Source organism: Natator depressus, chromosome 1 (assembly GCF_965152275.1).
Source record: "Natator depressus isolate rNatDep1 chromosome 1, rNatDep2.hap1, whole genome shotgun sequence".
NCBI lineage: Eukaryota > Metazoa > Chordata > Testudines > Cheloniidae > Natator > Natator depressus.
In genome coordinates, this window is record NC_134234.1 from 110,359,307 (window position 1) to 110,372,805 (window position 13,499).

At 45.7% G+C, this 13,499-nt stretch overlaps 2 protein-coding genes across 7 annotated transcripts in view; one reads left to right on the plus strand and one right to left on the minus strand.

Annotated features, from left to right (window-relative positions):
* The window catches only part of TMEM255B (transmembrane protein 255B), a 119,323-nt gene extending 118,275 nt beyond the window's left edge, over positions 1–1,048 (plus strand). For 3 of the 4 annotated variants that reach the window (XM_074944848.1, XM_074944858.1, XM_074944868.1), the window contains one exon: positions 66–1,048. In XM_074944848.1, the coding sequence (XP_074800949.1) occupies positions 66–233 (168 nt within the window). In that variant the 3' untranslated portion in view covers positions 234–1,048. The remainder of the gene's footprint in view (positions 1–65) is intronic. The other variant, XR_012638152.1, reaches the window with a different exon arrangement.
* A 1,005-nt stretch (positions 1,049–2,053) lies between these two features.
* GAS6 (growth arrest specific 6) overlaps positions 2,054–13,499 on the minus strand; it is an 80,953-nt gene continuing 69,507 nt past the window's right edge. For 2 of the 3 annotated variants that reach the window (XM_074964200.1, XM_074964184.1), the window contains 2 exons: positions 5,280–5,431; positions 2,056–2,995 (listed from right to left, as the gene is read on the minus strand). In XM_074964200.1, the coding sequence (XP_074820301.1) occupies positions 5,280–5,431 (152 nt within the window). In that variant the 3' untranslated portion in view covers positions 2,056–2,995. Of the gene's footprint in view, positions 2,996–5,266; positions 5,432–13,499 lie in introns of all 3 variants that reach the window. The other variant, XM_074964192.1, reaches the window with a different exon arrangement.

The following is a 13,499-nucleotide window of genomic DNA, read 5'->3' on the forward strand; positions in this document are numbered from 1 at the left end:
GTTTATCTGCAAACATGTCTGTAATCTCTTACTGAAGATTGAATTTTTTCTTTGTTTAATTACAGGCTGCAAGCCATTTTCCAGCATCATCATCTACTGATATTTCTTTATCGGATGATACTCAGCCTCCATCTCAGTCTAGCTCAAACTATGGTCTCCCACCCAATGCCCCGCCACTATACACACCAACTTACTTCCTGCCAGAAGAAAAGCCTCCACCCTATGCACCCTAGAACATAGAATTACATTGTAACTGAATTTTTTTTTAAAAAAAAGACATCTTTGGAAACACTGAGCTGCACAGGCAGCAGACTATTAAGGAAACCGTTTTGTGTTCTATGATTGTTCTACGTTTAACCCCAACTCACTGTGAGCTAACCGGAATCCTGGAAACCTAAGGAAGGCGTGTCACCAGAGGAAGGTATCCATCACCACACAGTTTGCATGTAGTCAATTGGGACATTATTGTCTGGCTAACATGAGCATGATTTTCTCTCTTAGCATAATACAGGATGACTTTTTTTTCCACTAGAAGAAACAAATAAAAAACACTTTGGATACTTGGTTCCATTTTCATAAACCAGTACAGAGTGATTTAGAACTGTTATAGTCTGGTGGATACAAGTGGGTAGTCTGGATTGAAAGAAACCAGATTTTCTTTCCCTTATACTATTCAGTTAATAGCCCCTTTTTGGTAAAAATGTTGTTCCAATAAATACTGTGTGACAGTTATTGACAATAAAATATGCTGTGTTTGCATATTTATACCGAACCTAAGTTGGTGTACACATCACAAGAAAGGGGAAGCAAAATTCAGAGGTCAAGATGCCACTTAGTATTGTCCTATTCTGAAAAGTAAGGTACAAATATAAAATTTTATTTGAACAGGGCTGTTTTAATTGTTTGAAATGTGTACCAGTCCAGCTAATGCTAACAATGATAAAATGTCATATCAGTGAGCTGGAAATTGCACCTTTAGCTAAGTATTTAACATGTATATACTACTTAGTACAGTATTTAACTCTGTATTTTTCCAAATACCGTAAGAGGCAGATGAGATGGTGGCAAATGATTCCTTTTCTAGTAAAAATGGAAACTAAAATGCTGCACGTTGACCTAAATTATTATGTAAAAAGAGACTTGTCCAGTAGTTTTGAAGCTGTTGCAATGCATTAGTGAATGCTCAGAGTATTCCTTTTTGGGGGGGTTTTCCTAGCCAGCCTCCCACTACAGAGAATTTAAAAATACATATACATACAGTAACTCCTGTGGAGGTAGCATCCAAAGGAAAGACATGATCTTGTACTCCCTCTACTGGGTAAGTAGCAAGCACTATTCTCAGCTCTATGCTGCCATAATCAGTGATGACAGTGCTTAAACAAGGATGAAAATATTAATTCATGACCCCGAGTTGCTGATTCCTCCTGCAGCACCCCTAGGGCCTCAGTGTTCTTTGCCACACCAGGACTATGGAACAGCACAGGAAATGTAGTTTGCTCCATGGACCTACCTCATTGGGCAGCAATTAATCCAGTGCCACATTGGAAACTTAAAAAAAAGTTTCCCCAACAGTCAAAGTGCAAAATGGGAAGGGAGACATATTTTATCCTTAAGCTTTTAAGCAGTTGTTACAATTAAAAAAAAATCTATTAAGAATATTAGATTGCTTTCCTTCAAAGGATGTGAACATTTGAACAGCTGAAGTCACACCAAAAGATCATAAAATTATGTAGTAAGTTTCCATCCATCAATGAGTTTTCTGTTGATGTACTGATGTACAAAAAAAAAGGAATTCAATACAAAATATGAAACGTTATTCAAAATGCACCAGAGAAACCTACCTATTCAGTTCAGAATGGTTTCTTAAAAGGATCAGGGCTAGATTTTGCCCCATTGAAGAAGGCCCAGGGAAATGACTTGCAGGAGCAAGGCAAGCAGAATTTTGGCACTCAAGCTAAAAAAAAAAAGAAGATTTTAAGCAAGGTGGAAAGAAGGGTAAGTTACTTTCAAAACACATGAGCTAATGATTTTAATTTATCATAAGTGCTTGGATTTCCATGACTGTATAACATAAAGACAACAAACAGATCAGTTCCTCAGTCACAAAATAAACTGCACATATATCCAGTTTTGTATAATGTGAATTTTGGCTGGTTAGAAGCATAGAAGGCACACGGTGTGAACCTTAAGATTTAGAATGGACCAACACCATTAACTTCAGTGGCTTAGTGAACTACATGAACTGCTCCAAAAGGGAGGGTGGGGGGAAATGGAGATTTCACTTTTTCTGTATAATTGATTGAGGAGGAAGGTATGTGTCCTATTCTGACTTCTCACTGCTGCCAGTTAGAAAACAAAGGTGTGTGGAAGAAACCGACCTATCATCACACTCACCTTCCCCCCCAGTCTGCGCACCACTGTATAGCATTACAGATGTCCTCACTTTAGAAATAATACACATTCCTATATTCTCCATATTTTTATACTGTAAATCATAACGTTTTGTCCACACAAAATAGGTGTATAAAGTCTTTACACACACAAATAATTGGAGCAATTTTTGCATCAAAATGATGTATTTCCCATGTATGTCAATTATTTCAATTAACTTTTTTAAGCACAGTACGCTGTTATAGTCCCTTTCACATAATATCGAATGTGGAATTACAAAGCACCACCTCATACCACAAAATTCTTATTTCCAGTATCCAAGATATTTCTGGCACTATAAATATAACCACTGGCATTAACAAAGGTTACACAGATTTGTGACTCACATATGCCACACAGCTATTTGTTTGGGAAGTACTGCAGGAATAACACAAATGCTAGAGGTGAAACTATTTTGCTAGCAGGTGCTCTTTGAAAAGAACAGTGCTTAAACTGGGTTTTGTTCCTCCAATGAGTAAGAAGTGTCAGATGTCTTCCAAGCGTGTGCTGTTTTCTTTAGAGCTACTTCAAGTTGCAAGGATGGGATATTGATGTAGGAAAAGACCTGAAATGACCAGAAAAACAATACAATAGAGAATCACCATAGGCTATGATACCTGTAGCATTCCCCAGTAAGGCTGGAAATGAGAAACCTGAATAAAACCTTTCCTAGGTCCTAATCATGTCACCAGTTGATCCATCATCATCTCCTAACAGAAGCAGCATCCGGAGTATTTGGATTTCCCTCCTCCCATTTCTCAAAAGGTAAGACAAATTAAATTATTACTGGTATACTTGACCTATTCACCTTCCTCCTGTAAGCCTCTCTCCTTTTTCATTTATTTTTAGTGAATAAATATCCTTCAGAACTTTCATCTGGTCCCCTTTGAATGTGCATGGACTTCTGCTATTTGGCCTTCTTTAAAGCACAAAAGGCTTGATGCCTGACTCTGAAGCAGCAGACCTGACCGCTTCAGTCTTGCTGCATCACCCTTGACCGTCTGGCTCAGAGAACCAGTCAGTCTTGATGTTGCATTATCTAGTGGCTATATACAGTACTGTTGCCATAGCCCTCTTCCAAACACATTTGGCAGTAAGGATTTTTTTCCCCATGGGATACTTTATCCGGTTGCCCATCCTTTTCCTGGGGAAAGTTCTATCTGGATAGTTAACCTCCAACTTTGCCCACAGTTGTAGTCCATTAGGTTAATCTGTTGACTCTCTCTCTAGCTTTGACCAGGTAAAACACTGTATATAAGTGCTACAGAATATCTATAAAAATATTAGTAAACTTGGATCTGTGCCATACTGACCCTTGCAAGCCCCAGAAGTCATTTTTCTGACTCTATTTGTAAAATAATTTGTCACCTAACGAATCTAGAGTTTATTAAAAAAAATTCCTGAACAAAAAGAAAAATCTCAAATCAAAATATTGGCATACCCAGTGTTATTTGCACTATGCATGAAATTCTAGCTGTACTCCAAGATATCCTCATCCATAAAATGTTTGAATTCTAACCATAACAAGATATTAATCACTCGCAATTTGTTACTCTAATTTGATGCAAAATATGGGCCAAGTGCTGCATGCTTTCAAGTGTCTCTGGAGAAATTCCAGTCATCCTAAAATCCCCTGGATGACATCATCTCAAGAGATGCTCAGCACCTTGCAGGAGCTGTCCCCATGCTAGTAACCTCTCTGGAGACTAGCAATAGCTGAAAGTGAGTAGGCAAAACGGACACCAAAATTTGCACGGAGCCAGTGTGCAGCCGTGAGAAAGATAGTCTGATCTGCCTAAAACAGTGTTGGCAAAGCCTACCGTGTCTATCCTGAAGAGCCCTTACTGGTAAGCATGGAAATTCACACACTTTGTTCTGTTGCATCCTCTGGTGAATAAGCCCATACACATTCTCAGCCACACTGCTATTCAGCCTGGGTAGCTCACACTTAATCACAAAGCCTCAGTGCTCCTATAGGCTCATGGTGAGTGAGCCAGCCTAAAAATTAAGTAGCAAAAGTTACATCACTGCATGATATTCCCTGATCTTGATACATCTTTCATCACTTGCCTCACTGATTACTGACATAAGACACTTTGGCTTCTACCTGAGCTAGGCTTTCCTTTTAATGGTTTCCTGCTGACCCAATTTTTCCTCTCACTTTCAAGTTCTCCACTGACCTAGAGCTTTTTCTAAAGGTTGTGACTGAGCCTGTTATCTCTGGAGAAAGCATGTTACAAAACAAATCCTAAAAACCACACCCACACATCTCCCCCGCCACCTAAAAATAAGCTTGCTCGCTAGTCTAGAGCCTACTTACAGTTTTTCAGAGGCCAATGAACACACTAGTCACTGAAATATTAATAAAATGTCATCGGCTCTGCAAATCATCCACAGTCTGAAATCATATCCCCAAGAGACAATCTCAGTGCAGTTAAGAAGTTTTATGTAAATATTTTATTTTCATATTTTGTAAATCAGAAAGCAATGCTTGGTAATAAAATACAGCAATATTATTTTTCTTCCAGTTCACACTGACATTACCAGGTTTTCTGCATTACAGCTATCCATCAGTCTTTTTACAGTCTTAACATTCACTTTAGGTATCATCTTCAGTTTTGGATGATTAATCTTAGTCTTCTGAACTATTTACAAATATATTACAAACTCTAAACCTCAAAGCAAAGAAATATTTCAATAATCAATTTGACTCGTGAGGATCAGTAGCGCCTACATAACTTCAGTGTTGGAGAGAAACTATACACATAGTGCGGGAAGTCTGAATAATTTATGTCTTAAAAAAAGCATGGAAAGTTTTTTAATATAAAACTTTTACATTGCAGTGGTACCTATTGACCAGTCTCAGTTGGAGGACAAGAATGTGATGTGATGTCACTGTGCTTGTAAAAAGCCTCATCTAAGTCCAGTGCCTTATTATTCATCTTCACAGTCATGCAGCCATGGTAGAATGCAGTGACTGGAGTGGAAGTGACAGGAACATCTGTGTAAAAGCAGAAGAACATTTCTTTAACTTCCTTAAATTTCAATAAACACCATCCCTACCAAGTTTAGATGACTGGTACTTGGATTAATTCTAATACATTCCCATTTCCTCTCCCCCATTCTGTACCCTTCCTTTCCACCCTCACGGTAAGCAGAATGCAAGAACACTTTGTTTCATATTAAGGGCCTTTTTCTGAAGGGACCTCATATAAGCTTCCATTTCTACACACACAAAAAGAGGTCACAGGCCAGATCCCCAGCTGGTGTAAATCAGCGTAGGTCCATTGACTTCAATAGAGGTATGCCAGTTTACATCAGCTGAGGGTCTGGTCCCACATTTTGAACATTAGATCCTCATTGCTTTTCCATTTCAACTTAGACTCAGACTTTAAGGCCAGAAGAGATCATCGTGATCATTTAGTCTGACCCCCTGCATACCACAGGCCACAAAGACTCACCCACCCATTTTGCATCTGTTATTCTGGCAGCAGTGGCACCGGAATGGGGGGGCCAGGGCCCTTCCACTTTTCGCCATGGGTCCCCCGCCAGGCCAGCAGCTGTAGCCCGGGCAGCAGGGGATGCCGCACCACAGACCTTCTACCTGCCCAGGGTAGGAGGCCTGAGAACAGCCCCCAGCCCAGGCCCCCATCCTTGGGCCCACCACCCAGGGCAGGTGGAAGTTCCACAGTGCCTCACAGCTGCCTAGCTGCGCATCTTTTAGCATGGCTGGGCTGCGGCTCTGAGGCCCCGTCCCCCGGCCGGAGCAGGTTGGCGTAAGAGCCACGCGGGCAGCTGTGGGGATCTGCAAACCTGCCACCAGTTCTGGGCGGGGGGGGGGCGCAGGGCAGGGACACGGGCTGAGGGTTGCTCTGCCCCTCCCCCCCTCGCTCCAAGCAGCTGGTGGGTCCATGGCTCCGGGCCCACTCCAGCTTCTGGCTCGGCCGGGTGTGTGGCCACAGAGGGGGCGGGGGCTTTGGCTCCCACTTTTGGGAAGGCTCTGCCAGGGCTGTCTGGCAGGGCCTGGTGGCAGACACACCAACTCAAAGGGGCACCAGACCCTGCCAGAACAGATGCAAAACCTGCAGACATATCTCCACAGCTACGACCCTCCCACCAATAACCCACCTTTCAAGATCCATGGATCATACTAATGCCTATCACAACGTGCGGTGTACCTCATCCAGTGCACTAAATGCCCCAACAACAACTATGTGGGTGAAACCAGATAATCACGATGAATTCACACAGGACAATGATAAAAGACAGAAACACCCTATCACCTGGCAATGTTGCCAAGTCTCATGATTTTGTCATGAATCGCATGGTAATTTTTGTTTTCCTTAAAGTTCCAGCTCCTGGAGTCAAGTGGATATGTGATGATTTCATCCTTCATTCTTAAGGAAAAAGTAAGTTTCTAGGCCTTGTGGCTGTGGAGAAAGCTTCGAAATGTGACCCTAGTGCACCCTAAAGGCCCAAAAAGCAGAAGGCAAATAAAAATCTATTATTTTTACATAATCTCATGTTTTTAAAGCTAATCTCATGATATTTGGTGAGCCTGACTCATGATATTTTGGCAATACTGGAACTCTTTTAACAAAGCGATCACGCTCTCTGCAACTTCAGTCCTCATTCTCAAAGGAAACCTGCACAACACTTTCAAAAGACGAGCCTGGAAGCTTAAATTCATAAGGCCTTGTCTACACCATAAAGTTTTGTTGGCAAAAGTTACCCTGCTTTAATTAAAGTTGCTGTTGCATGTCCACACCAGCTGCTTGTGTCGGCAGTGCATCCATACAGAGAGCAGTGCACTGTGGGTAGCTATCCCACTGTGCAACTGGCTGCAGGGTGCTTTGGGAAGGGTTTGCAATGCCTCATGGGGCAGGTACAGGGTCACATGATGCAGCCTTCTTAATCCCATTGTTCCAGGGCGTTCTAGTACATTGTCAGCCACTTTTTCAACTGAAGTGTGTGGGGGGAGGGAGAGGAGACTGGGTGTCTGGGGCAGGGGAGACAGCAGGCTGACTGACCTATTCTGAGGCAGGGGATGGGGGGCACCCCTTCCCCCACATCAGCCCCCGGCTCTGCTCGGCACAGCAGTCTCTCCAGAAGCCACCCGCTCTGCCTGCCTGCCTAGGGTTCACTCCTTCCAAGTTCTCCCACAGCCTCCTCAGTTGCCGGGAGCAGCATCCTGAGCAGCTCCGTGAGTTCTCCGTGCTGAGCATAGGGTTGCCAGCCCTTCCAGATTGGCCGGGAGTCTCCCGGAATCGGACTCAATCTCCCTGTAGCTATTGAAAGCAATCTGCGAGATTTTAACAGGCCAAAAGTCCCTTCACTGATGCAGTGGGGCTAAGGCAGGCTCCTTATCTGCCCTGGCTCCGCGTGGCTCCCGGAAGTGGCCGGCATGTCCGGCTCCTAGGCACAGGGTGGCCAGGGGGTGTCTGCGCCCTGCCCCTGCCCCGAGCACCAATACCGTGGCCAGTGGGAGCTGTGGGGGTGGTGCCTGCAGGCAGAGGCAGCATGCAGAGCTGCCTGACCTCCCCTGAGCCTAGGAACTGCGGAGACATGCCGCTGCTTCCGGGAGCCGCCTGAGGTAAGCAAGGCCCAGCCAGAGCCCACACCCCCTCTTACACCCCAACCCCCAGCCCTGAGCCCCCTCCTGCACCCAAACTCCTTCCCATACCCCAACCCTCTGCCCCAGCCTGAGCCCCCTCTTGCACCCAAACTCCCTCCTGCACCCCAACCCCCTGCCCCAAGTTCAGTCTGGAGGCCCCTCCCACACTCCGAATCACTCGGCCCCAATCCCCTGCCCCACCCCAATGAAAGTGAGTGAGGGTGGGGGAGAGCGAGTAACAGAGGGAAGGGGGATGGAGCCTCAGAGAAGGGGCAGAACAGGAGTGGAGCCTAGGGAAGGGGCGAGGCAGGGAGCAAGGCAAGGGTGTTTGGGTTTGTGTGATTAGACAGTTGGCAACCATAGCTGAGGAATGTCAAAGCAGCACAGCAGTCTTCCCCCCCTCCTCCCCGCAGCTGCAGTCTGCCGGCAGCTCTGTTCCTAGTGCAGGGCAGAACAGGAGCATTCCATGTTAATTATTTGCTCTTTGTTCCCCAAACAGAGCAGCAAGCTCAGTTGTCAGATACTTCCCAGAACTTTGAAAAGGAAGGGGCGCATGCCTACAGGGCAGCAGAGATCAAAATAGTGAGCAGAGAGGTCACAGTGGGCATTGTGGGATTCTAGTGGAAGCCAGTTATGTCAACAAAACAAACAGCAGTGTCTACACCAATGCTTTGTCACTTTAACTTTGCCGCCAAAAGCTTTATGCCTCTTGTTGAAGTGGTTTTGTTTTGTTGGCAAAACAGCAGTTTTGCAGCCAAAAGTAGCTTTGTAGCGTGTACACTCCCCTGTTTTGCCAGCAAAACTTTGTAGTGTAGACAAGGCCTAACTCTGCTAGACACTAAAAATCATGGACTGAATAGAGACACTGGATTAATAGCTTATTACAACAAACTGTAACCCACTAACCACCTCTTTTGATCTTATGATTGCAGAGGTGTTAACAGGCAACTCTACCTTGAATGGTCCCTTAAAATGTGCTGTCTAGTCATGCTAAACAATCTGTTCCACCTGCACTGAGCTGTGATGCTGGAAGTACCTTTCCCAGACCGGAAGAAGATCTCTGCAGGGCTCAAAAGCTTGTCTCTCTCACCAACAGAAGTTGGTCCAATAAAAAAATATTATCTCACCCACCTTGTCTCTTTAATGTCCTGTGACAGACAGGGCTATAACTACACTGCATATTTCAGAGTAGCAGCCGTGTTAGTCTGTATTCACAAAAAGAAAAGGAGTACTTGTGGCACCTCAGAGACTAACAAATTTATCTGAGCATAAGCTTTCGTGAGCTACAACTCACTTCATCGGATGCATCCAATGAAGTGAGCTGTAGCTCAGGAAAGCTTATGCTCAAATAAATGTGTTAGTCTCTAAGGTGCCACAAGTACTCCTTTTCTTTTTACACTGCATATAAAGAAGTTAATAACATTCTCTGGAAAGGAGCTGAAGGCAATAATGCTTCCTAAATTAACATGATTATCACACCCTAAGAGAGCTTTAATGGGCACAGAGAAAAAACCTTTTATTCAATGCCCACTAGTCTAGTGGCCATATAAATACTGAAACCGGAAAAAAGACAGAAATTTAGTACATGCCAATAGATTAGAAGAAAATTTTGATATTATTACTACTAATAATTTCTATAATTCTATCACCTAGCCTCCTTAAACACGGAGATTAAAAGGCAAAAAGGACACCATAAAACCGTTAAATGAAAGCTTACTGAGATAAGTGTCCTCTTTCATGCCCTAAAGGCCACTAGCTAATCAAGTTGGTTGTGTAACAAAGTGATGAATTGCTCAAGAATGATTTAATCTCACAATGGCATGGGAATCTGGGTAAACCCCTCATCTCCACATCAAAGCAAGGACTAGATCTACAAGATTCTCCTATGACATTAACACTACTTCCCTGGAGACTACACAAAATCCAAACATGTTCTGCTTGGAGACACACAGGGCCAAATTCAAGGTTCATGTATGCAGGCATAACTCTACTGAATTTGGCAGCTTTAAATTTGGTCCACAGACTTTTGGGCTTCAGAGCAGCTAGAGAAGCATGTGGTGCCCACCTGTCAGTCATGAAATGGGTTTACTTTTACATATCTTGTTTAGTTCTTTAAACAATGCCCCAAGCCCTAGCTACAGGGTATTTTCTACAGTGACCAGCTAAATTAGCATAGTTTAACCAACTTTACTTCATGCTTTTCCCCATTTGCCATATTTAAAATAACAGGCTTCTTAGGCTGGGGGATAAATCACCATTGGGGTGTGTCGTAGGAAACTAAACTAAACTCTAACCTCAGGAGAAACTGACTGAATACCTGATCTAGGGTAACAAAGGTAAGGGGGAAAGGGGTGATGGGCAGCGTAGGCACGGGATGAGCTGAGTGACATGAAGGGTGCTAGGACTTCTAAGATGGTATATAAAAATGAATTAATTTCATTGCATTAGTATTATATATGCAGCTCATTAGTAAAGAATTTCTAGTACTTCCACAATAGATCTTTTATAAATTGTGATGGATGAAGCTCAGAAAAGACTGTTACCTGTTCTGTACCTGGTGTTCTTCAAGATGTGTTGCTCATGTCCATCCCAGATTAGGTGTGTGTGCTTGCCACATGCACCAGTGCTGGAAGTTTTCCCCTCAGCAGTATCCGAAGGGGAGCAGCTCTGGTGCCATCTGGAGTGGCGCTTGCATGGCGCGGTATAAGGAGCACTGCCGGCTCCCCCCACCCTCAGTTCCTTCTTGCCAGAAACTCCGACAGTGGGGCAGGAGGGCAGGTTGTGGAATGGACATGAGCAACACATCTCGAAGAACACCAGTTACGGTACAGGTAATTGTCTTTTCTTCTTCCAGTTCTTGCTCATGTCCATTCCACATTAGATGGCTCCCAGCAGTTCCCATGGAGGCAGGTAGGAGTTCACGGCTGTGCAGATTGTAACACAGCTCTGCCGAACCCAGCGTCATCTCTGGCCTCCTGAGTGATGGCATCAGAGACGTGAACATGTGGATCGAGGACCACGTCGCGGCTCTACAGATGTCCCGGATTGGGACACATGCCAGGAAGGCCGCTGAAGACACCTGCACTCTAGTTGAATGGGCCCTGATGATTGGCAGTGGTGGGACCTTTGCTAGCTCTTTATGCAAGAGTTGATCCAGGTCTTTATGCAAGAGGTGATCTAGTTGGAAATCCCCTGTGAAGAAACCAGAAGGCCCTTGATCCTATCCGCCGTAGCAATGAAGAGCTGGATCAATTTACTGAAAGGCTTGGTACGCTCCAAGTAAAAAGCTAAGGTCCTCCAGACGTCCAGTGCATGCAGACACCTCTCCTCAGAGGTCTTGTGTGGCTTAGGACAGAACACTAGCAGAAATACATCCAGACTCATGTGGAAAGAAGATACCACCTTCAGCAAGAAGGCTGGGAGGGCCGCAGCTGGACCGTGTCCTTATAAAAGACTGTGTAAGGTGGTTCCGAGCTCAAGGCCTTAATCTCTGAGACTCGTCTCGCTGACATCACTGCCACCAGGAAACTGACCTTCCAGGACAAGTAGGAAAGGGAGCAGGAGTCCAGTGGCTCGAAAGGTGCGCTGGTGAGCCTGGAGAGGACCTGGTTAAGGTCCCACTGCAGGACGGGGCCCATACCTGTGGGTAAAGCCTCTCGAGGCCCCTCAGGAACCTGACAGTCATGTCGTGAGGTAAGACCATCTGACCTTGGATCGGCTGGTGGAACGCAGAGATGACTGCAAGGTGCATTCTGATGGAAGAATGCACCAGACCCTGGTTCCTGAGCTGCAGTAAGTAGTCCAAGATGGAATGCACTGAAGAACGCGAAGTAGAAATGCTGTGCTCTGACAGCCAGCGGGAAAACCTCATCCACTTGGCCAGGTAAATTAGTCTCGTGGATGGCTTCCTACTTCCCAGGAGGACCTGCTGGACCTCCTCCGAGCAGGTACGCTCCTCCAGGTTCAACCACGGAGCATCCACGCCAAGAGGTGTAGAGACTCAAGGTTGGAGTGTAGGAGCCAACCGTGATCCTGTGACAGCACGTCCGGATGGTAGGGAAGGGGCCAGGGAAGGGCCACCACCTTGTTCATGAGCATGCCGAACCAGTGCTGGCAAGGCCACATGGGCGATCACGATAACCTGTGCTTTGTCCCTCTTGATCTTTACTAGGACCTGGCTGAGCAGAGGGATCGGAGGGAACACGTACATCAGACCCTCGGCCCACGACAGGAGGAAGGCATCGGAGTGGGAGCCCTTGCTCAGGCCCTGCCGGGAGCAAAACCAATGGCACTTTCTGTTTCACCTGGTGGCAAACAGATCTACTTGGGGAGTTCCCCACCTCTGGAAGATCATGCAGGCCACCTCCAGATGGAGTGACGACTCGTAGTGAGAGAAGTCCCTGCTGAGGTGATCTGCTGGGGCATTCCTGATACCGTGGAGGTAACAAACTTCCAGATGGATGCCGTGGAAGATGCAGAAGTCCCAGAGATGGAGAACCTCTTGGCAGAGAGCCAATAAGCACACTCCTCCTTGCCTGTTGATGTACAACATCGAGGCTGTATTGTCCGTCAGGATTCTCACCACTTTGCCAGACAGGTGTGTCAGGAAGACCTCACAGGCCAACCAGACCGCTCTGAGCTCCTTGACATTTATGTGTAACATTGTCTCCTCCAGGGTCCACATCTTCTGGGTCTGGAGATGTCCAAGGTATGCCTCCAAACTGAGGTCCGAAGCATCCAACACTAGCTCGACGGATGGAGCGGGACTGTCGAACAGGACTCCTTCCAGGACCTTCTTGTGATAGGTCCAACCATTGCAGCAAGGTAAGACCCACCAGAGGAATAGTTATGATCTTTTCCAGGAGGTCCCTGGATTGGGAATAGGTTGAAGCCAGCCATTGCTGCAGGGAGCGCATGCGGAGCCTGGCATGGCGGACTACGTATGTGCAAGCTGCCATGTGGCCTAACAGATGCAGGCACACCTTGGCCGCTGTCAGGGGAAATACAGACACTTCTACAATGAGGTCCATCAGGGCCTGAAACCTGTCTAACAGCAGGAACGCTACTGCCTGGGTCGAGTCGAGCACGGCTCCGATGAATTCTATCCTTTGAACTGGAACTAACGTGGACTTTTTGTGGTTGACCAGTAGTCCCAAGGAGTGGCACGTGGCTTGTAGTACAGTGACACAGCATTGGACCTGAGCCTTGGAGTTGCCTTTGACCAGCCAGTCGTCAAGGTATGGGTAAATCTGGTTACCCCAACGCTTGAGGTAGGCCACGACTACCACCATGCACTTGGTAAACACCCTTGGTGCTGTAGCCAGGCCAAAGAGAAGGACTGCAAACTAGTTGTGGGCTGAACCAACTGTAAAATGGAGAAAGCATCTGTGTCCTGGGCAGATTGCTACGTGAAAGTATGCGTCTTGCAGGTCAAGGGTCACATATCAGTTTCCTG